Here is a 25,936-nt window from a genome sequence, read left to right as displayed (position 1 = left end):
CTATCTTTTTCGATTTTACTCTAAAATTAAAATAGTCTAATACCTGAAAACATATGGTAAGATTCCCTGAAAAGAGACATCATTATTCTTTTTTGTAATGATTTTCCTTTTTGAAGTTCAAGATTTGAAATGCTAAGCTAAGTCAATTTTAATAAGAGATACTTACTTGAGATACTCAAATAATATTTTGGTACCTAAGACTGCTTAAATACTTTGTAATTGTGCAACAAAACAAACATTATCTGGGGTTTTTTTTTTTTTTTTTGAATTCTAGGTATTAGTCTCAAAATTATAACACGTATTACAGAAATATTTCTTTTAGAAAAACAAGTTCAAAAAGAAATCAGAAATGCAGCAATTGAATCAGTGGGCAATTTTTTACATTTGCAAACTTTCTTTAAAAATATGCTTCTCTTTATCTGTACTTTAGGAACAGTTTGACTCACAATGTTGTTGTCTGTATGTGTATCCTCTGGAGATGAAATGATGGCATCTGAAGAGAGGCAGCCAACTGAAGGAGAAGAGTGGTCATGGTCCAGTACAATCTCAGGAGAAGCTGGTGAAAGATGGACTCCAGATACTAAGAACAACAACAAAAAGGAAGAATAGGATTATTAAAGAGAAAACAGAGAGAAGACAGGTTGAAGAGAAGAAAGAATAAAGGGAAAGAAAGGGAAAAGGGTGAAGGAGGTAAAAGCAATTAAGACTGAAAATCAGGATTCTATGATTGTTCCTCAAAGACCATTATCTGAAATCTAAAACTAGTGTTTCTAAATTTAACATGACATTTCCAAGTGAGACCCAGGCAAAAAAAGTAGTTTTATAATGTATTAGTTTTTACATACTAAAAACATGCTGCCATCAGAATTACATTTCCAACTCAAAGAAAATATTCAGTAGTCTCATATATTATATATTCATTCATTTAGTTCAGAAAAATTCATTCGATTAAAAAAAAAAGCACTAGAGTGCCTACTAGTGCCAGGCACAGGCAACAGGTACAAAGGAGATAGCGAGCAAGACAGATGCACTCATGTACTACTCAATGACCTTATGACCCAGTAGGCAAGTCAACCACTTAAACATTTAGTACAATAAAATGAGTAAGGGGGAAGAACAATTGCTTTGAAACAACTAATCCAACTGTCTCTGCATTAAGCTCTTACGTTGTAAAAAACAAAAGATTTTTCATGCCAAAATAAAGTCAAATTAAGTTTGCTGAGTGATTTATCTAGGAAAATAATGTTTTGTTTTGTTTTTTTCACATTTAGTTTCACAACACATTATCATTAGATTGTGATTAGGGCTCCAATACAAAGGTCATGAAAGAAAAACCAACCATCAAATATGACATAAGACAAAAATATGGATAACAGCAAAATAAACAGGTTGTATTTATGTTACTTTATTTTCAAATGTTCTTCTTAAAAATTCAAATAAATTTGTATTATGTGTTTTAAAATTTAAGAAGAATAACTGAGTCATTTTTTACTACAACCCATTTATACGTTTTGATTTTCTAAATTATAAAGACCTTTATTCCACATTGGCATCAGTAGCAACGTCAGCGAAGCTCTACCATAAATTCTGGAAGGCAGCTCACAATGGAAATTGCATTTTTTCCCTGAAGAAAGACATGTATAAGGCCATTAGGTATTAACAAACTAAAAAATATACCAATTTCTGATGGGTACTCATTTAATCATCTTATACACACTTTTATTAGGAAGCAATATTGTGTTTTTGAGATATTACATGCCACGAGTTATATAATTAAGACAGTCCAACTTCACCCATTTCAATTTTTTCAACTCAAATACAGGAGGGCCTGGAACTTTAATTCATGTTTTCACTTGGTATATCTTTTTCAGAAATTTTTTTTAATCTTCACTATTCTACATGCTGAGAGAATTCTCTAAAACATCAAAATATCCTAACTTCTAATTCTGAGCTATAATTTATCACAAAAATATTACAAATGAATTTTTAAAGGTATGGCAATACCTAGTGTAGCGAGAAGGAATACAGGTCTTGTGTTTACGAGCACAGACTCTAGAACCATATTGCCGTGCAAAGTATAGAACAATGGGCAAGTTACTTAACTTCCCTGTTCCTCAGTTTCCTCATGTATAAAATGGGTATGGAGTTGCTGATGAGGTTTAAATTGTCTAAAATACGTAAAGCATTTAGAGCAGTGTTGATATTATCTTCATTATTATTTTAAACATTATTACTAAAGTTTATTGGATAAGTATGTCTATTTAAGGGCATGTATGTGTCTGTGATCCTGGATTCAAGAAACTATTAACAGTATCACTCTGAGCTACCACCTAAATATTTTAACATATCTTTATGTCATTCATACTTATAGCTGTAATTTAAGACAAGATGTCATGGTGTTCCCCAAGTTAAATTCTCATCCTATAACCTTAAATATTCAAGTGTATCATATTAGGAAAAGAAGGAGGGAGAGTGGGTAGAATACAGGAAAGGTGGGAGAGAGGGACAAGGGAAAGAAAGGAGGAAAAGAAGAAGAAAGGAGGAAGTTGAAGGAGGAAAGAGGTACCCTGAACCTCATACTAGCTACCACCACCCTATCGCCCTTACTTTTTGTAACCAAATTTCTTGAACAATTTATAATCCCTGTCTCCATTTTCTTCTTCCTCAACCCAGTTCTCACCACTTCACTGGAACTGTTAAGATACTTGTCCTTTAAGTTACTATTAAATCAAATGAGTTCTTCAGACCACATGATGCTAATGACTCTCCAGTTTTCCTGAAACTTCTCTTTTGGTGCCTGTGACACCATGATCTCCTAGATCTCCTCCTAATATTTTGACTATTTTTTCCTTGATTTCTTTTCAGGCTCTTCCCTCCATTAAACCGTAAGTTTCATTGTTTCCTACACCTGCTTATCTTCTCACCGTATACAATATTCTGGGTTACAACTTTCAAAACCCGTTATTCAAATTACCACCTACAAGCTAATAAGACCCAAATTCACATCTCTCGCACAAATCACTCTGCAAACCTCCAGATCCATATACTCACCTTACGACCAGTTAGTTCTATTTAGCTGCCCAACAAGTACACCATTCTTACTCATCATCTTACATGAACTTGATTTGCTTCATGTTTTCCATATCAGTTATTAGAACCTCAATAAACCATTTGCCCAAGCCAGAAATGGTATCACTAAGTGCTAACGTCACTCCAGTCACACTGTGCTACCAACATTCCCTTATTATGCCCTACTGTTCAACACCTCTGTGACCTCACAATATTACTGCTTAAGTAAAAGCCATGGGCTTTGGAATCAGAAATGGATTTAAATTTGAACAATAACAACTTACATGTTATACAGCCTTAAACAAACCACATAAATTCTCCTAAGCGACAGTTTCTTTCCCCTTCTGAAAATGGGGAAATAGTATGTACCACAAAATGATGTTATACAGTTTAAAAGAGATAATATACACAAACCACTTAGCCCAGTGACAGGTACATGGTAAATACTCAGTAAATGGAAGTTGACACTGAAGTTATCATTTGGCAACATTCAAAAAAGCTTTTCTAGAAATCTTTTCACCATTACCCACTCAACCACAAGATAATTCTAATTTTCTATCATCTGTTAAGATACTAAAACATTATCTAAGAAATAATGACACACTATTTATGTCAAAATCTATGAGAAACATTTAAAGCAGAAAAAAAGTTTATAGCCTTGAACACATCAATAAAGAAAAAAAAATCAATGAATTAAATCCCAACCCAAACTAAAAAAGAAACAACAAAGAAAATTTTAAAAGCAGAATAAGAAAAATAATAAAGATAATGCAGACATTGAAGTAGATTAATAAGAAAAAAGAGTAAATCTAATTAATAAAAATCCTGGATTTTGAAAAAAAATTAAAGTAGTAGTTAACAATAAAAGGGAAAGAATACAAATATACAAGATTAAATAACAAGGAGTATATAGCTATTAAAACAAAAGAAACTAAAAAGAAAATCATAAGACTCTTCTACAGACTTCTTAGTAAATAAACTTAAAAATTTAGAAAAATGAGTGATTGTCTACAGAATGTAGTTTATAAAAGTTGATCTGATTAGAGTTAAAAAAAAAAAACTTTTGAAAATAGATCTATTTCTTTGAGAAAAAAATTAAAGTTATCAGGCAACTACCCCATAAACAAAACATTAGGCTCAGATTATTTCAAGACTATTTCTACCAAAAATTTAATAATCAAATACTCTAAAATTGAAAATGAAGAACACTCAAAATGAAGGAAATTTATTCCAGGCATACAAGGTTTGTTCACTATTACAGAATTCATTAATATAATACTCTCTATTAATAGACTTAAGGAGAAAAATGATATGATTATCCCCAAGACTCTGAAAATGCTTTTGATAAAAATTGGACACTCATTCTGGCTAAAACCACTGAAGAAAACAGGAACTGATGGACACTTTCTTAACTTAATAAAACATATCAACCTCAGTTTTAAAGCCAGCACCTTAAATAAGGGGGAAAAATTAAAGGCATTTCCTCAAAGATAATGAATAAGACAACGATGCCTACTATCTCTGTAGCATTTAACATTGTACTAAAGGCGCAAGTCTAATCCAGTTAAACAAGAGAAATCAAATAACAACATAAAAATACGAAAAATGTGAAAACTACCTCATGCTCCTATCATGGGAATCCATGATAAAATTAACTCAAATAGCAAAAGCATTCAGTAAAGTAGCAGGATATAAACTTAACACACAGAAATCAGTATTAGTTATATGTAAAACAATAACCACTTAAAAGATATAATGGTAGAGAAAATATTATTTTTCACTTCAACAAAGAAGATTAAAATACAGTACTTAAGGATAAATTTAGCAAGAAATGTGAGGAAAATTTTAAAACACTCCTGAAAGACACACAGGTAGAACTAAATAAAGGTAAAGATATATTCCTTGCAATTGGATAAGACACCTACAATCATAAAAATGCCAGTCTTCCCTTGTTCATTTATAGGCTTAATACAATCCCAGTGAGGTTTGTTATAATGAAGCTAGATAAATGGAAATTAAATATTATGTGGAAAAAGTAAACTGGCAAAAATATGAAAACATTAAAAAGAAAAATTCTAAGGGAAATAGCCCCTCTTATTAAAATACACTAAACTATATTAACTACTAGCTTATTAAAATATACTATATTAAATTGAATTAAAACATACTATAAAATCTCCATAAATAAAACAGTGTATTATTTGGTACAACAATTAACAGACCAGAAGAACACAGCAGAAAGTCGAGAAACAGATCCAAGTATGTGTGAAACAAGTATATGATAAAAGCGGCATTTCAAATTTCGGAGGCAAAGATGAGCTTTTAAATAAATAGTACAAGGAGTATTGATTAGTTCTTTGGGAAAGATAAAACTAGATTCATATCTCATACCATACACAAAAATAAACTCCAGGTAAGACCGGCAATCTAAATATTTAAGAAATGAAACCATATAAATACCAGAAGAAAACATGAGTGAATTCCTCCTCTTTACCTTGAGTGTAAGAAAGGGTTTTCCAACTGTGGCTGGATTCCAAATATGATAAAAGAAAAGACTGACTAATTTGACTATAGAATATACAAAACTTTTGCTGTCAAAAATTACCTTAAAGAAATACAAAAACCAACTGATAAACTAGAAAAAAGATACATGTAACATGTATCACAGATAATACCTAATATATAAAGAATATTTAAAACCTATGCAAAAAAGATTGGGGAAATTTAAAATAAAAACACAGAATGGGCAAAAGATGTGAATATACAATTTACCAAAATGAAAATAAATAAATGGCCCTTCAATATATGAAAAGTTGAAGATACATAAATCTACTCATTTGTTGTAAAGGAAACACAGGAATGATAAAGCCAAAAACCAATGGAACCAATAATAGGAGATAGGTGGGAATGAGAGGAAAGGACAGAGTATAAGAATGGCAGGAAATCTCTCTTCCCTGAATATAGGCTTTAATATAGTTCTGAACTTTTAGAACTACTAATGTTTCATATATTCAACAAAAGAAATATAAAATCAATAAGCAGGGGGATGGGGGATTGAATCCTAAAATCGAATACAAAGAGCAACAAATGAACTAAACCATATTGCAAATGAATAACCTCATCACCTTACACTGTGTGTTGGGGGGGGGATGGGTTAAAAACTAACCCAGGTTTCTTTGGAACACAGTATTTTGACTATATGCCCTCAGAGTAAGAACAAAAAGAGCACTAAATAAATATTGAGGAGAATAAGAAGAGGAAGAAAAAAGAAAAATGAGGAGAAAAAAAAAATAATGATAAAGCAAATGTGGTAAAATGTTAACCTTTGAAGAAAACAAATGAAGGGTATATAGTAATTATTTGTCTGTTTCACGCGAATTTTCTGTAAATCAAAATAAAAAGTTAAAGAGGAAAAAGCAAAGCATAAATTATATAATGGAAAAGCAACAAAAGATCTAAAGAATTACTCCTAAAGGGAAAAATATCTGGACTCAACAAAATCTTCCCTAGGCAAAAGGGTTAAATAAAGACTTTTTAACCCTTGAAATGCTCAGCAGAATGCTTCTAGCAGTACTATTCGTAACAGCAAATAACTGACAGCTGTGGCATAACCATACATTGGAATATTTTTTAGCAGTGAAAATAAAGGAACAACAGGTATGGGAAACAACATGAATGAATCTTCAGAGATATAAATTTGGGTAAAAAAAGTAAATCCCAGAAGACTTAGAATAATAGGAACCCATTTTTATAAAGCACATAAACAAGCAAAATTCTTTGAGATAGATATACATATATAATAAAATTATTCTTTACAAAAGCAAAGAAATGATAATACAAAATTGAGGACAGTGGTTCTTTCTGAGGCAAAGGCACAGGGATAAGATAGAAGAGAACTACCGGAATTGGTAATATTCTAGTTCTTAAATTAAATGCCAGATTCATGAGTGTTATTTTTAAATATAACAAGGAAAAAATAAGCACATGTGCTCAAAATATAATTCTGAAGTCTTTTTGTTTCAATATCCTTCCTAATTTTAGTGGTCAACCCCCGTGAGCTACCTTATCCCACCAATCAAAGCATATTCTCAGTAAGACAGGAAAGACCCTACTTCAAGCTAAAGAGTAATAAGAGCCAATTAGCTCTTATGAAGAAATGTCAACAATCAGCAACAGACCAATAAACACAAGATTTGGAGGTATGAGCCTTTCTAGCAGCCTGTTAATCACACCTGTCCTCATTCCAGACATATGGAAAGTTGAGCCTAGAGTGCCTACAATTCATATGTGCTTTCAATTTAAGAGACATAGATAGGATTTTCAGAAATCTGTTGAACTTGATAATATAAATATGTTTACTAAGCATATCACAATCCACATCCAATTTTAAACATAAAATCAGATAAATGAATATCATCTGTGAAAGAAAAGAGAACATATAAATATATTTCCCTCAAAAAAAAAAAAAAAAACCTAGATTTTTTTCAGTTAAACCTCTAAGTTTTTTGTTATGCTTGAATTCACATATCTTCATTAAATTTTAGGTGAATGTCCTATAACAATAATTCATCCACCCTTAAAAAAAATCCACACTGGTAAATACTGCCTACATATCTGTACACAAAATATTACTTAATAGTAATGGTGATATACATGTTTTATATATGTGTGCTTAACAAATGGGAATTTTTAGATATAATAAATTAAAATTCTAGTACATAAAATATAATTAATTATTTTCTCAACTAGTGAGAAGATACAATTTCTAAAGTTTCAAACTGCTACAGTAGTCTTTGGTCTATTAAAAATTGACTAGCATCAGTCCTCATGCCTAAAATCTTTTAAATTCAGAAGATCAAGTATACCCAACAGCACCAATTCCCATGAAACAAGCAGCCAAAAGTTTTTAAGAGTCAGAAATCTGTAATATTTAGTTTTGTGGGGTTGTATGTTTGCTTGCTTAGTTTTAAGTCATAATCAGGGTACAGACACAATTTGCTTCATTTTAAATACGAAATCTTTAGTTTTCTAAGACAGAGAAAATACAAAGTCAGCATAATGCTCCTTACAGCTACAAAGCCAATCAAATGTGCAATGAATGGCAGTTCTTCATCTTTAACTTTGTAAGGGTAATTAGCAAAGTCACTGGGACATATCATTTTTCATTGACAGACCTCTTCTAAGGCACAAAAAAAGCCAACTACATCAAAACATCACACAAGCAAAGGAGCACCAAGTTTCCAAACAGTATGCAATTTTTTTCTGGTAATTCTGTTTGTGGTCAACTCTGTTTCGTTTTATATAAACATAATAACTTTTGTAAAGTCTAAACAAGAAACAGGTGTAAATACCCATGCACTTTTACCTACACCCAAGAAAATCTGTTTATCTGTGTTAATGGTTAAAATAAAGAGGAAAATGCCAATAAAATAATAAAGGTTTTTATAAATTTTAACTTAGAAAATATTCTTGGCCTTAATTTTTCATTCAAACATCCTATTACATAATCCAGCACCACCAGCACCACTACCACCACCACCCTCCCGCCTCTTTTTTTTTCCCTATTCTTTTATGTCTCAGGTACATGAGAGGATGGTGACTACCCCCTTCACAAACTGTCATCTCACGCAAATCCTCTGATGCTCTGATTTATTTTCAGGTCTACTTCTTCCCATTCAAGACTCACTGTTGAGACTTTTGAAAATCAGTTACATAGGGAAATCACTGTTAGTTATGGAAAACGAAGAATTTGTAAGAGTTTAGGAAGATCCAAATAGTATATCTAAACATGAAGAGCTATTACTAAAATAAAAAATAAGCATATAGATTTTTTTAATTGACAAAAAACATGGTAAAAGTCAGTATTTAGAAAATGATTGCCTCTATCCAAGGAAGGCTCCCTTCAGGAAATGACCCTTGATTTATAAATTAATGGATAGATATAATTTAATAGATGTTAGTACATATCTAGGATATGGAGGTTGGAGAGTAAAAGAGAAATATATAATACCTTTAAAAAGGGTAAGGTGCAGGAACACAAGAAATAGAAATGGTCACTTTATTAATAAAAGGAGGATACATAATTGATAAAATTTCTACCATTTTAGTTGTTTTTAATTATTCCCAAGAGTTATGAACATTCTGTAAATCCACCCCTACTTGCTTCTTTGAGGAATAACTGTGTGCCCCTGAAGGCTGTTTGGGCAATACTATATACCAGAAATTGTAATGAGCAATTTTCAGAATTATGCAAATGAAAAAAGAAACTATGTTTCATTTCTAAAAAAGACATGCAGAGAGGGAGTTCTCACAATCCTTTACTAGAATGGTCAAAACAAAATCATATAATATAAACATAAATAAAACTTTTTGAACAGGAAAAAAAAATAAGCTATTTCAATCCACACTGCTTCTTCATTATCACAGCAGAAAGAAAATCCCACAGTATCTAAAACAAGTAAAAGCAGAAATTAATAAAGTAAAATAAAGTAATGTCAGTCTATTAAGTTTGAAGAGTACAGAAGAAATACTTCAAAATCTTTTAGCCAAACTTACTATCCAAAATCTAAGATTTTTTTCTTTTAACCCTTGCTCACATGGAGTGACCAAAATTCTAAGCAATTTTCAAAGCGGAGGAAAAAAAGGGATATCACAACTTACGTTAAAGTGATATATTTTGAACACATCATTTCAAAATGTTAAGTTTCTGCTGAGGTAGTTTTTGGCTCCTCAGTTTAAGGAAACTAGATCCTTAAAGTTTCCTTGAAACACATTAAAACATGATGAGGCACTTAAGAAAAAAAGTGCTTGCGTTCTTTTTTGAACTCATTTATTTATCTATTAACTCATTCAAAAAACAATTGTAGGGTAGCACTATATTCAAGACACTATGTAATGGAAGATACAGAGCAATCCTGTAAATTGGAAAGCTTTACCCTGAGACTATCACATTGGCATTGAAATAATGAAAAACAAATAAATCTTTTCTAGAGTACTGAGTTGTTACATATTATGGAAAGACTTGCCATGTTTGTAGAGTTGATATCACTGTTGGAACACTCCAAATATCAAATGATTAAAACATTAGTGTGCTGCAATAACAGGTGTTCAATAAATCAATCTATTCTTGAAATTTTATTTAGACATTTCTTGAAACATTTTAAGTATTAAATATTTTAAACATAAAAACATGAGTTTCAAAAGACAATAAAATCTTGACTCTCACAGAAATAAAGTGAGTAACGTAAAAGACCTTATTCTACTCATACAATAAGGACACCAAGCTAATGTTACAAACAGTTTAAATGCAAAGACTTTTAAAATAGCACAAATTTACAGAGAGTAAAGGAAAGTTGAAATGAACTGCAAATGAGGTGAAACTGCTTTTTTCCAAAGGGAAGGGTCAATCAAATTTCTACTAGACATAACAGAATTTCATGTCTATCAGTTACATACAACGTATGAAGAGCTGTAAAATATAAAATAGCTCAAAGACAACGTACAGGTTTAGAATCAAATAATTCTGAAATTTGTGAATGTAGACAATGAATAGTTTTCCTTTGAAAATATTGTTTTCTACATGACCAAAAAGAATAACTCAATTTTCTATTAAGCTAAGTGAAATAAAGAAAGAAGAGAGAATTGTCATTGACTGGGGTATATATTAAGGTCCAGACACTACAAAATACTTTCGCGTGTCAACTTTTTTAATCCTCACAATAACAACCATTTTATAAATGAAGAATCTAAGTTTCTGGGTTTAAGAATCTAAAATCCAAGATTTTACAAGCTAGAAGATTATTGAGTCAGCATCAGAATTCTCACCTGTTTGACTCTAAAGCTCATATTCTCCACTCCACGTTGACTAAAAATATAAGTTAGAATCATGTGAGGTTCTGTGGCAGGTGTGGGGATGGGGGGATATGAGTGTGTTTTCCAGGAGGTAAACAAACAATGAAAACAAACAAGGAAACAGAATATAGAGAACCTAACAGTAAAAGCATAAAGTTTAAAAAAAAGAGATGAAAACTTAAGAATTTAAATAAACTAACATCCTCAAAGTATATATTTAAATTAATACCAACAACAGAAGTTACTGTTCTGTTGTTAAAAGCCTAAAGAGAAAGAAAAACATGACTACCTAGCATGCATAGTGATTTTAATAATGCCAATTAAAAGAATAAAAGCCGCAGTCTTCAAATAAGCTCTTAACTACATCCTACTGCCAGTGGAAAACAAAACTTAATGAAGTAAAACAAAACTACTTTAAAGTCCTCTTCTGCCCTTGACTTAATCAAATGGGAAATCTAGTTATAATACGTGAATATTAGCAAACTCTAACACAATTATTCTTTTCTTTCTTCTATTTCTTTGAACCTTCAATATAAAGCTTGCCACAATTTCCATTCTATTTAGGCTATGGAGATTTTTTTCAATTCTCTATTTCTTCTATGTGTGCTATTCTTTTTCTTCAATTGCAGATTTCTTCTCTTAATCTCTGAATGAGTTTCTTCTATTCTTACTACTTTCTATATGCCCAAGCCACTCTTGCTATTAATCTTTTTATAATGCATATTAACACTTTTTGACTTAATCACTGTGTCTTGAAGTTAAAATCTTTTTTCTTTTCTTTTCCTATTATCTAAGTCATAAAATAGAAATATCAACCAAAGCTTCTCAGTAACATACTAATAGGTAGCAGTAGATTATAAACATAACTATCATTTGTGAAAAGCTGACTCAACGTTCTAAAATGAAATAAACCTGCCCATAATCATTTTCAGAGTATACACAAAATGAATACTGTTATATACAAACAGAATTGTTCACTTTAGAGTTTTGGGGGTATTTCGCCCAAGTTTAAGTCTAACATTTGAGAAGCATCAACACTACCCAAATAGACTGATATATTTAAATATTCCCAAAATTAACCTGTATCTACACGACCATGTATATACTACATGTATGCAGCTTTTATAAACTTGGTAATCATAAGGGTTTCAACAGCAGCAGAAAAGCCTGTTTTTTATCAATATGATGAAAATACTATTCTTAAAAGAACTTAGTCATCACACCAACATATACTTACTAAATATCTAAAGTTATGTGCCATCAACCCAAAAACAGGTGACTCAAAAGCAAATGTGAGCCAACTACAGACCATAAAGCTCTTAACTCTGCTAGATGTGATTATCTATCTTCTCTTTTCTAGCAGGTTAGAAATAATAGCAATTATTAGACACCTAATCTCTTGGATTACCTTGAAAACAATTTTGTATGCCTAAATCCAGAAGAAATATACCGTTTAAATAAAGTTTTATCATTATATTCATTAAAATTAATAAGCCATGTGGGTAAAATAAATTGAAAATGGCACATACTTTCTATTTCTCAAAGTAAAAAGAGAAAAGTGGGAAATGCCTTCATTTAAGAAAAATTTTGTCAAAAGAGTCTGGTGAAATGCCAAAGTTAACAAGAATTATCAATGCTGAAAACCCTTGTATTTAAAAAGAAAACTTATAGAATGGGTAAGCAGCTTTATAAACTAATCTTTTAAGGTAAATATTAATCTGAGGTTTAGATTTGGTATTAAACTCATGAAAAAAGTGACGGTTTAACTTTAATATGATCCTACACATATAATTAACAAAAAATAGTACACAATTGGCTCCTATTGCCTTGACAAAAGGTTATTTTAATGTCTGAATGTATAATTCAGATCAAAAAAACTTTTAGATCACAGATATGCCAATATTTTAAATATATATTTAGTTCTCTGTGATCCTTAAGAGAACTCAAACCACTTAGAAAGCATAGAACAGCAAGGAGAACAGAACTCTGAGAACTAGACCCACATCCCAATTCTAAACTTAGAGCTCAGTACCTCAGGGTAGACACTGAGCCTGGGTTTCCTCATTTAGAAAATGAACAAAACAAGACTATCTTTCCTAAACAAATTTTATGATAAATAATAACTGGGAAATTGCTTTACAAACTAAAATTATTAGAAGAATCGTCAAATAGGTGATCAAAACACAGATATGTAAAATACTAAAATACAAAATATTAATTTATCCAGTTAATATATTTAAAGAAATGATACAATTAATCAGAAAGATTGATTGATCAGCCCCAGAAACTTAAACAAAAGGAAAAATAATACAGATAAACATTGGAAGGGTTCATGTAAGTGTTATTCAGAAAAAAGGATACTTAAGCCAACATTTTAAATTATTCTAGTCCTATTAGCAAATCATTGCAAAGTCATTAAACTCAATGTATTTAATTCCCTTTATTCTAATTCCATGTTCATTATACACCTTTTGATGGTAACGTGGTTTTCCATTTGTTCTGCATATAGGGAGAGAATGGACTCTGAGTATTCCAGTCTCTGGCACAGAAATTTATCATTGTAAATTAATAACTTGACATTCAGCTTCTACATGTAAGTTTCATAAGCTTAGTTTGTCTCTGAGAGATGACTCTACTCTCAATATAATGAGATTGCTGAATAAGCAAGGGGCAGTTTCCAACCTTGAACAGAAGCAAATTTAACAAGAAAACAACTGCCCATCTCTAAGGCCTCTTTGGAGAAAGTCTGCCAAACTTCTCACTTGGTTAAAACATCCCAGTGTCTATAAACAAGACAGCATATAAAAGAAACCTTAGATAACAAGCTCAACCCTCTCCATTTTACATTTTACAATTAACGAGGTCTAAAAAAATCAAGTATTGCCTAAATTACCCTACCAAGCACTAACAGATTTAGACCACAATGGGCAATTTCCTGATTCCTAATAGCACTGTTCTTTCCACCAATCCTCCATACTAGAATGCCGTATCAGGAATATTCCATGAAACTTTTCAAGTTCATAAAAACAGAGTTATGATTCAGATAATAAAAACCCTGCTTCATTTGAGGCTATTTATAGGAGGATAGAGTTAATCTATGTTATTTCACAAGGCGTAGTGCAAAGCCTAGGCAAAAAGGAACACATCATCTCAGAGTAAATGGTCTACTTTTATTTAATTCCCATTGTTGACCATGAATAAAATTGTGCTACTTTCATCCCAACGTACTCAATTCATTAAAACTAAGTAAAGCCTGGTCAAATTTAAGGAGATGGAGACCAGCTGACAATCACTATTGCAATACATAAACATTAAATACAAAAAAAGTATAATCACAAATGGTGAAAGCAAGGAGTGCAGGAAAGTCCAGAAAGCCTAATTTGCATTAGGCATTTTCAAAAGCTACTGGTGTGCACTAAAATTTTATCAAGAGAACAAAGTGTATTGATATTCCACATATGACACGTATGTGCCTAACAAACTCCTCCATTCCAACAGTGCAATGGAAAAGACCTACTCAACATAAAAAAGAAGCCTGCATCATGAATGTTTAAAATTATTATAGAAAGAGTACCATCCTTACATGAGGAGCTCCTTAGGAATTTCTGTTAAATATACTACAGAAGAAATCAGATTTAAAAAATAAAGAACCAGACCATGTCACTCACTCACTGCTGAAAGGGATAGCATGTCTGGCAGAGACAGTCTGATAGACCCCTGACTAAATTCCCTAACAAGGAGGAGAAAGGACAGACCAAGGGAAAGGTAGCCACTATCAATTGAAAGCCAGACCAACAGGATTTCTCTTAACATGGAGGACGACAACTGGTTGAAAGCCAGCCTACAAAGACAATTGAGAAAAAAAGGAGTCAGGGCAAAACAGATAATCCTATGAAAATATACTATAAAACAAAATGAGGAAAATAACTCTGAAGATTTGGGAGAAAGGCCTGTCTCAGAAATCAAATTTATGCCACCAAAAAAAAAAAAAGGTAGGTAAAATTCTGTTAGCCAATTTAAGATTGTGACTAAATATCATCTAGGTATTAAAAAGGCATCACTGGGATAGCTGCGTTGAGAATATAAACTATTGTGGACAAGAGTAGAAGAAATGAGACCTGTTTCGTATGCTTTTCATGTAATCCAGTCAAAAGAGATGATGGTGACCCAAACAGAGTTAGTAAGAGTAGAAGTTATGAGAAGTGACAAAATACTGTACACATTTTGAAACGCTAGGTAATAGGATTCCCTGATAGATTAGCAGGATGCTAATGTACTTGTAGTAGGAAAGGTTTAGTGCAATAGAGAAACCATTCTAGAAATTTCAAGCAGAAAGGGATTTAATACAGGGAAGCACCTGCTTATAGACTCATCATTGAAAGATTTGGAGGATCAAAGGTTGAGGCAGGAAAGTGAGCGGTAGGATTAATAGCTTTCAGTTTACTTTCCCACATCTGTAATCCAGAACCATAAAGTTGCTGGTGTCACCCAGGTGTTAGGAAACGCATGGTTCAATTCAGTGTTTAGTGTGTATCAAGTGCTAGGCCAATGAGTCTTCACTTTCTTTAAGTAAGAGATTCCTCTGAGGGTCTACAAGGAATTATGAACTTCTCAGGAAAGTCCATATACTTTTATGTGCATAGACATCTGTACCTAACTTGAGAGGTCTCATAGATGATATATTTTAAAGTTTTATTAAAGGGGATAAGAAGATAAGACAGTTTCCCTACCCTAAAGATCACATTCTAGTAAAGGGACATACAAGCAAAATTTTATAACACATAATAGAAGATGTGGTTGATTAAGTACAGGGAAAAAAGGATTGTACTACCTTTATAAAAAAAAGACTTCACAACAGAAGTGATCCTAAAGTAGGCTTAAAACATGACAAATAGCTTGCCAGATAGAGGAAGGATAATAGAAAGAGGAAACATAACATTTAAATAGCACCATCCAGGCATATGTACATATTTAATTTTTAATTATCACTTTTAATTATATACATGTACAAATTATTAAATATATCATATATATGAATATATCTATATAATAAAGATTACATAATATGTATGCATGTTTATGTGTGTTCACACTTGATCTTCACAATACCTCTTCTAAGCAGACATTGTTACCATTTTACAGATAAACAGGTACTTGAAAGGCTAATTAATGTGACCAAGGTCACATAGCTATTAACAGTGAAGCAAAATTCATACCCAAGTCTGTATAATTCTTACTAGGACTTTCAAGGCAAAGAGAACAGCATATAAAAAGCTACAGAGTCATGAAATCACAGGATGTATTTAAGGAATGAATAGCAAGTACTTAAGTATAACTGAAAAGTAAAGAGCTCAGAAGAAATATGGTGATTATAGAGGTCCCAGTCCATTAGCTGTACCAAGTAAAGAAAAAGATTTCCAAATGACTTATACACATAGTTATCTGGCTTGTTCTCCTGGGTGAGCAGTTATTTTATTAAGTGAGAAAAGAAATAATAGTGTAGGTTTGAAGCAGTAAAAAGGAAGATATGTTATGTTTTAGAGATGTTGACTTTAAGATACATATGGAACAAGCCAAGAAGGCTCCAAAGAAGGGCCAAGAATGAAGGCACAAATTTGGATATCTCCAATTAGAAGATTTCATCAGAGCAAAAATATAAAGGGGTCCAGGACAGAACTCTAGAAAAACAATTTTTAAGAGCAAGGGAGAAAGGAGATAATCAAGTAAAGAAATCAAAATGGAAGATTAAATAAATAGGAAAGAACTAGAGGTATGCAGTGTCATAACTGACAACCTAAAAAAGAATAACTAATAGTATAAAATGCTATGCTACAGATAAAACAAAACAGTAATTAATAGGCCCAGCATGGTGCTGCATGCCTGTAGTCTCAGCTACTGGACAGACTGAGGCAGGAGGATCATTTGAGCCCAGGAGTTTGAGGTTGCAGTGAGCTATGATGACGCCACTGCACTCTAGCTGAGGCGACAGAATGAGAGTCTGTCTCAAAAAAATAAAAGAAAACAAAACAAAAAAACAGTAATTGATAAAAAAGAAAGGTCACTTCCAGATTTGCCTGGGAGTGGGGAGGTTGGAAGAATGACTGAGGAAAGCTCAAGTGGAGAAAGAAACTAGGCCTTGAAGAAAGGGTGTGATTTAGACATGCAAAGATGGAGAATGGAGAAGAATATTTTAGCTGGAGAGCATAACTAGAACAAAGAACCAGAGGTAAGAATACATTGGGAAAATGTGCTGAGAAGAGTAAGTAATTTCAGTTTTACTGGGCCACTAGTATGTCAAGGGTGATAGTAAGTGAAAAGTCTACATGGTTAGGCTATTAGCAGATCATAGAGGCCCTTGAAATCAGACAAAAGAATTCAGGGTAGTTCTACAATAACAAGATTACTATATAAAGATTATTCTGGAAACTATGTATAGAATGAATCAGAAGGCAAAGAAGCCAGTTAATTTAATACTATAATAGCCCAGATGAGATTTTATATAAATCTAAACTAGTTTGAGGGAAGTGAAAACAAGGAAGGGGTTGAAACAAGAAATAGAAAAAACTGACTATAGGTTGAGTATCCCTTACCAAAATGCTTGGGACCAAAAGTATTTCAGACTACAGATTTCTTCAGCTTTTGGAATATTTGTACTATATATTTACCAGCTGAGCATCCCAAATCTGAAAATGCAAAATCTAAAATGTTTCAATGAGCATCTCCTTTAAGCATCATGTCAGTGCTCAAAAAGTTTCAGATTTTGGAGCATTTCCGATTTTAGGTGCTCATCCTATAATAGTACTAACCATTGCAGTTACATTCAGCTTTTGCAAAAAGATAAATAACTGAATTGACTAAAAGGCAATGTCATTTCAAGATAAAGCTAAAATAAACAGCATCTGACATACCAAAAACTAATTATTCCCATTTTAGAAAAAAAAAAAAACCATAATTTAAATGAGGTAGTACCTACCCATAGAACCCATGATGAGTAGAAATTCTCTTTATAACAGTGTCATCTATAAACCTCTACAATGCTCAAATACTATGAAGAAGGTGAGTTTGTGGCTTATTCTTATAAAAATACATTTGAAAATAAGGCTTTTTCAGTTCTAAAGTATTTATTAATTTTAATGTCTACTTTATTTGGTCTTACACAGAAATGTTTATATTACTTAACAAACTTGTAACTATATCACTATGAGTTATGGGCTTATGAAATATGGCTTCAATTAGCCTTTAGGAAAACTGATAGTATATCTCTGAAATTTAATTTACCATAAATCTTAGCAGGTAAGTAAAACATAATTATAAAATTAAAAATCTAAAACAAAAAGCTAAAATGTCTCTAAATTACATACAATAACTGTATATAAACCTTTAAAAATATACATATAATTTTCAACAGATAAACACAGAAAAGTTTATAGTATAGATTCTGTTACATCAGATTTTTTATTACCCTAAGTCTTAATTAATATTTGCAATAGGCAAAACAATGAAAAGTTTTTCTAAACTATAATAAATTTGACTAGTTAAACTTCTATACTTCCAATGTTTAAAAAAACACTTTCCTTTTATGAAAATTAAAATTAATTTACCCCAAGACCCTGAAAGACTGATTCAGACTCAAGAACCTAACAGTACTCAGCAATCTGAATAAGGCAAAAATTACAATGTACTCCTCCACAAAGCTCTTTACCATCTCATAGGCTACATGGAAAACTGTACAATTTGTACAATAAAAAAAAGAAAGTAAATATATCTCTTTGGTTTACACCCAATCAATTCAAAATGACATCAAGTTTAAACTCTAAACAGTACTATCACAACCAATAACAATGCCCTTTCTTTCTAAAGAAATGTCACTCAAAAATTACAAGAATTATACACACACACACACAATATTCAATTATATAAAGATACCAAATGTTTTTAAAGATCATCAAGGAATATAAATTTATGAATTATTTACAAAGGTCATGAATCTAAGAAAAAAAGAAATTTTATTTGACATTTGTCATCATCATTTTTAATTAGGCCATAAACACATATTACAGTGATGATACAATACTCCAAAGTAGTACAAAAGTATACAAATGTCTTAACAGTAGAGATACACTAATATCATAATCTAACAAGCAAGAGCCCTATATGCTTCATTTTTTATATAAGTAGTTTTTCTGTTTTGACAATAACTAAAATAAGACTAGTAAACTATATTGATAAAGAGTTTTAAAAAAAAACTTAAAATTTCCGTTTCTGAAGTGTAAGAGAGTAGGTACCTGGTTAAACCACCCATAGGAGGCAAAAAAGGTCAATATAAAAAAAAATTCAACTTAAGGATCAGTAAAAAGAATAAGAAATACTTGGGCAAAAATTAAGTAAAGAAACTAACAAGGAATGATAAACAAATTTTACCCTTAAATACATTTTCCAAACTTTGTAAACCTCAGCTTTGATTTCCATGACTCAAGGAAACACAAGATAAAAGAACATTTCAGGATCTACTCAAGGGCCTCCCTCATAAATCTGGGATCCCAAAGGACTAAACTCTCAAGATAAGAGTGACCTAAAAATTACATACCCATCCTAAAAGACCAGAAAGAAAATGTCTTGCATCTAATAGTGCACTGAATCAGGAAAGGAAGAGAGAGAAAGGAAAAAAAGGAAAAGTGGAAGAGAAACAAGGAAGGAAGAAGGGAAAGGAAGAGAAGGGAAGGAAAAGGAAGGGAAGAAAGAAAATTGAAATTATAAACTCAATGGACAAATCTGACAACAGCTTAAACAATGATGAAGAATTAGTGAAGTGAAAGCTATACCTAAAATTACCAGATTGTAGCACAGCCAGAATGTGAAAAAGGTTAACACAGCAGAGTAAAAAAAAAAGAAAAAAGAAAGAAAAAAAATTGCTATCTAACCAGGGTTCCAGAAGGAGAAAGAGAATAGAACAAAACCAATACTGGTAGAGACAACAGCTGAGAATTTTTAGAAGTAATTGACTTTCCATAATTAGTTTGTTGAGCTTCTTGAATCTATTGGTTGTTGGGCTACTTGACTCTAGAGATTCAATCTATACATTCAAAAAGTCCAACAAATTCTAATCAAGGTAAATAAGATATCTATACTTAGTATATCACAGTGAAAGTGCAGAACACCGGTTACACAGAGTAAATCATATAATGAGCTAGAAAGAAAAGACCAATTACCTTCAAAGGAGCAACAATTAATGGAACCAACTAACTTCCCAAAAACAATTATGGAAATCAGAAGACAGTGAAATAATAGAGAAAAGATAAGATAAGACTGTAAATCTAGAAACTAGGTGAAACTAACAAGGATAAGAACAAGTATTTTCAAACAAGCATAATCATGCTAATGGCAATGTCTTGTGGTATTAAATATATATGTTATACATATATACCTATACATTTATATATAATATATTAAATATATATTTTATACCATACATAATATCCATATATTATATACATATAAAATACAACACAACAGTGCAATAACAACAGAAGAAATTAATAAATTTCAAATTTCCACAGTCCTTGTATTTTTAAAGAGGAAGATAAACATACAGATTGGCTTCATATTTTTAATAAGTTAAGAATCCTTGTTAAAAGTTCTAGGGAAACCACCAAAAGAAGAGAAGCAGAGTATATAACTTCCAAAATAGTAGAGGAAGGGGCAAAAGGAAATGAGAAAATTGAGGCAATAAAGGGGATGGTTAATGTGTACAAAAATACAGTTAGTTAGAAAGAATAAGACCTAGTGTTTGGTAGCACAATAGCGCAACTATAGTTAAAAATAATTTATTGTATATTTTAAAATAACTAAAAGGGTTAAATTGGAACATTCATAAAACAAAAAAATGATAAATGCTTGAGGTGATGGATATTCCAATTACCCTGATTTGATCATTACATATTGTATGCTTGTATCAAGTATCACATGTACCACATAAATATGTGCCACTATTATGTATCCATAAAAATTGATTAAAAAGAAAATAAAAAACTTAAAAAGTAAAAGTACAAGGTAAATCTAAGCAAGCTTATTCAGGAAAAAAAGGTAAAAAAGAAAAACGAAATGGAAGTACAAATAGCCAAAATTAAGATGATAGGAAGAAAGAACCATATATGTATACCAGTAATTACTTTAAAATATAAATGAACTAAATATTCCAAGCCAAATACAAAGATTGTCAGATTGGATATATAAACAAAATCTAGCTTTATGTTCTTTATGAATGGTATATCTACAAAAATCATAAGGATACAAAGAGGTTAAAAAGCGTAAGGATGAAAAAAGAAATACTATTAATGGTTGAATTCTAACAAACATAAGGCTGCTATACTTATTATCAGGAAAAACATGAGTTTGAGGATAAAAAAAAATCTAGAGACAAAAAGATCACTACGTGATGATAAAAAGTTCAATATACCAAACAAATATTTTAAATATGATATAATCTCAAAATAGACAAAGTGAAAAGTTATAGAACTTCAACAAGTTTATAAATCTACCATCATGAAAGTATTTATAAGATTTGTATAATTTAATATTAATAAAAAATAATGTGTATGCTGGAGTTGAGTGTCATATTTTATACGTGTAGGTCTAAAATGGACCTATACATCTGCATCTTTAACAAGCTCCCAGGACATGTCAATGCTGTTCTTCCTCAAATAGCATTCTGCCACAGAGCATGTCTCATCAATTACAAAGAATTTGTATTAAACTACTTTCTCTGGCCAGAAAGCAATCAAATTAGGAAACAATAAAAATAACTAGAAAATCCCCATGCTTGGAAATTAAGAAATACTTCCAAAATAACTCAAAGATCAATTCATCTGAAAATTGAAATTAAAAAATCAAAATTGGCAGGATACAGTAAAAGCAGTAATTAAGGAGAAAAATTACAGCCTTAAATGCTTATATCTAAAATTAATTAGATAGGCATCAAAACTTTAAAAATCAGAAAAAAGTAAAAAAAGCCAACAAAATAGAGCAAAGGAACTAACAATCATAAAAGAAAAACTAATATATCCTAAAACAAATGTAAAAATAAGAGAGTATCTACATTGCCAAAGATTAACACTTGAGAAGTTCTTAAGATGTTCTCTTTCTCCCTTTGTCTCTGCTGCAAAGTTTTTAGGTAAGCCCTGCCTCCCTAAACATTTTAGGCCTTTGCCTTGCTGATTCCTACTTGGACTCAAACTCCTGTGTCTGACAGCCTTCCTAGCTACAATGCAGTAGCCAGGAATAACCAAACTATATGTAATATTAGGTCATTAAATATGAAATGTCCAATTTCAAGTCAAAAGTGTAGGTTATTACATCCCAAACAAGAAGCAGTACAATTAATCAACGTATATGCCTAAACCATTGACACAGTTTTGCCATCTTAACGGTAGCTTGCTTATGCCAGCAATGAAGAAGCCTGGGGAGCACGTAGCAATGAAATTGTGAAAAGTGTTTTCCACAGCTTGCTGAGAATTTAATATTTTTCCTTGCAAGACATGGTCCAAAGCCTGGAAGAAGTGGTAGTCAGCTGGTGTAAGGTCTAGTAAACACGGTAGATGACAGAGAGTTTCCAAGTCCAGTTGCTGTAGTTTGAGCAGCATTGCTTTTTGTGACATGTGGTCTTGAAAGATTGGTCTCTCTCTATTGACCAATCTCAGCCGCTTACCTGCAAGCATCTTCATCATTTAGTCCAATTGGTTGCAGTAGACATCCACTGTAATCCACTGACCAGGTTTCATGAAGCTATAGAGGATAATGCCAGTGCTGGACCACCAAACAGACACCATTAGCTTTTTTTGATGAGTATTTGGTTTTGGACTGTGCTTCAGCACTTCATCTTTATCCAATCATTGTGCCAAATGCTTGCAATTGTCCAAAAGAATCCGTTTTTCATCACACATGACAATACAGTGTAGAAATGGTTCACCTTTACGTGTGACAGCAAAGAAAGGCAAGCTTCAAGATGATTTCTCTTCTAATGCTCATTTAATTCATGCAGTACCCATCTATCCAACTTCTTTGCCCATTAGTTTCAAATGGTCCAATATTGTTGGAATAGTAATGTCAAACCTTGCTGCTTATTCACGCATAGCTTGACATGGATTCGTTTCCACCACAACTTTCAGTTCATCATTATCCACCTTGGTCTCAGGTCACCCACATAGCTCATTTTCAAGATTAAAATCACCAGAATGGAACTTGTCAAACCATCAACATACTATGAGTTCATTAGCAACATCCTTCCCTAACATTTTATTGATATTTCAAGCTGTCTGCACTGCATTTTTTCCAGGATGGAATTCATATTCAAAAATAACACGAATTTTTGATTTATCCATGGTTTCACAAAAATTGCTCTTAAAAAATGTGAAATATAATTACAAGCCAAAATGTGCATTGCAAGAATAAGGAGGTACCTTCACAATAAAAAAAAAAGTGTCAAAGTGAAATGTCAGAGATATCAACTGTCAAATTTAGTACTTACGGAAATCAGACATTCCATATTTAATAACCTAATATTTGATTACAGTGTTTTGTCAATTCTGTGTTGTCAACCAAATTGAATTAAAATTTCCTTCAAATCAGCTGAATCACCTTTTACTCACTTTTCTGTGACCTCAGACATGACAGATTCAAAATGATCAAAACTTTCATGTCTTAAGCAAACTTTCTACGGGATTAAGATTTGGTAAAAATTTCACTATTCACAGTTCTAAAGTATATACCTAAACATCTTTCTGTTCTAATTTCTAAGTATTTTATGCAGTCTCTGTGTTATTTATCCTAAAATTACTTGGCAAGCTCCATCAACCAAAACGATCTATCTGAGGAGGACCACAATAAAACTGGCCTTTAACAAATTTACTTCAAAAAGAAAAAACCTAGAAGATTTTCAATTCTAATTTAAATGAAGGAAATAGTCCCAATTAAAATATTAAAAATTATTATATCTTCACTTCAGCAATGCTTTAATAAGGAAGAAAAATTTAACACATAATAGCTACAAGCCAAAAGAATCATGTAAATTAATGCAGAAATCAGATTAAAAAAGACTTTGATTAGGCACAAGAGCGATGCCAAACCATTCAGGAATTGATAACTGCAATTAGTTTATATGATTTATTCAAGAGACTGTATAAATAATAGGTACAAACCTTTAGTACTCAATGCAGAAATTATAGAGATTCACAAGAATACCGTAACAATAGGTTCAAAATTACAACCTCCAAAATTATAGCTAAATAATGTTTTATGCTTTGATATTCAAGAATCCACAAAAATGAAAAAATTCTGAGCATGTCTAAACTTTAAAACCAAATAGCACAAATAGTCAACATTTAAAGGTCATTCACTGTGTCCTAGCCCTCTTAAAGGGTGCCACTTAAAGAACTAAGAAAGACAGTTAGAGTGGATGCAGGGAAAAAGCTGCGGAAGTCATCTAGGAAAGATTGATGGTTTGGGGGAAGTGGAGAGACCAGGGAAGTGGAGAGAAGTGAAAAGTGTCCCACGTTTAAATGAACTTAGAAACTACAGAAGTCTCTGACAGATGGGATGTGGAATACATAATCACAAGGAGGGAACAGGTACACAAAAGTATTAGAAGATTCCAGAATTTCAAGAAATCATGATTAACTTTCCCCACAAGAGGAAACACCAGGAATGTCTCCAAGAGTAATAGCAAGAATAATACCAAGAGTTACAGATGCTATATGAGAAGATGGAAGGCCTAACCTTGGACGAAGTGCCTGAAAACTCATCCTAGGTGAGCACAAAGTGCAAATGGATTTTAATCCACATTAGCAATAATATTAATAGTATTCATTAAGGGCATCAGTCCAGAGACAGCAAGCCAACTGTGTGTATGGCACATCAGTCAGAGCCTCTGATTATGCTGGTCTCATTGTCCTATAAGTCTTAGTGCCTGTGGGTCCTCCAACCCTCTATCTGGCCACTTGAAAATTCCCACAGCAGAAGAATTTACCGTTTCCAGCCACAGTTACGCCTGAGTCCAATACAAGAATCTGAGGCGTAATGGGGGAAGAGCTGAGTGATGGAGGCGTTTTGTCTGCTTTAGGTTCAGCCTTGGTCTCTGACCACCATACCAGAGACTTTAGGTCAAGCTCTAAAATTTTTCTTAGTCCCATATTGCACTATTCATCCATAGTTCTTATATCTAAAATCTACTCCCCTCTCCCCTCCCCATGCCATCCCAATTGAGTGAGCAGGATGATGACTTCTGCCCTTTGGAAGATTTAGACATGGGGCTTTCTCTGAACCAGTCCTGGGTCTGACTCTCTAACCAAAATAATGGATCCCTCATTCTAATGAAGAATAAGAATTCCAGAACCCCAAGGCGAGGTTGACATTCTACACTTCACAGATTGTGTGAAGGATCTCATCTTACAGAATCTGCTATTACATTATAGAACCGTCTACCAGTTGAGACCTCTTACTGATCTCTTAAAGGTACTGTGAAGACAGTATATACGTTCATGAGATTCTTCCATGGTATTATATGTAGCTGTAGTTTGTTAATTTTCCAGGTATACAGCATTCTATTATATAAATACAACCCAAAATATTAAACTTTCTACTTCTGATGAACATTTGGGTTGTTCTAGATGGGAGCTATCATAAATAATTGTTCAATGAACAATAATTTTATACATAAAAAAATTCAATGTCATAACTAAAGAACATTTCAAACTACCATGTTACTACTAGTTTGCCCATGGTCAAAATAAAGTATGACTTTATTTTCAACATACTCATAAAATTATCATCTCCTTCAACATGGCAAATGTTTTTTCATGTGTGACCTTAGATATAAAATTTGACACTATTCAGAGTTAAAGAGCATGTTTTGCTCTATGCTTATATTAGTAAAATTAATAAGTAAACTATTCATTAATTTTAAATAATCTTTCAAGTCACAGAACAATATAAATTATCACCCTAATTAAAATAGGTTTGCTGA

General features: G+C 32.0%; 1 protein-coding gene across 2 annotated transcripts in view; it reads right to left on the bottom strand.

Annotated features, from left to right (window-relative positions):
• CCDC91 (coiled-coil domain containing 91) overlaps nt 1–25,936 on the bottom strand; it is a 292,221-nt gene that overhangs the window by 197,368 nt on the left and 68,917 nt on the right. The window contains exons 1-2 of one of the 2 annotated variants that reach the window (XM_069489817.1): nt 1,535–1,593; nt 426–580 (exon numbers count right to left, since the gene is read on the bottom strand). In XM_069489817.1, the coding sequence (XP_069345918.1) occupies nt 426–580; nt 1,535–1,553 (174 nt within the window). In that variant the 5' untranslated portion in view covers nt 1,554–1,593. Of the gene's footprint in view, nt 1–425; nt 581–1,534; nt 1,594–25,936 lie in introns of those variants that run through there. The other variant, XM_069489816.1, reaches the window with a different exon arrangement.

The sequence above is a fragment of the Eulemur rufifrons genome, chromosome 16 (assembly GCF_041146395.1).
Source record: "Eulemur rufifrons isolate Redbay chromosome 16, OSU_ERuf_1, whole genome shotgun sequence".
Lineage (NCBI taxonomy): Eukaryota > Metazoa > Chordata > Mammalia > Primates > Lemuridae > Eulemur > Eulemur rufifrons.
Note: the sequence above shows the minus strand (reverse complement) of the source record. Positions and strands in the feature narration are given on the sequence as shown.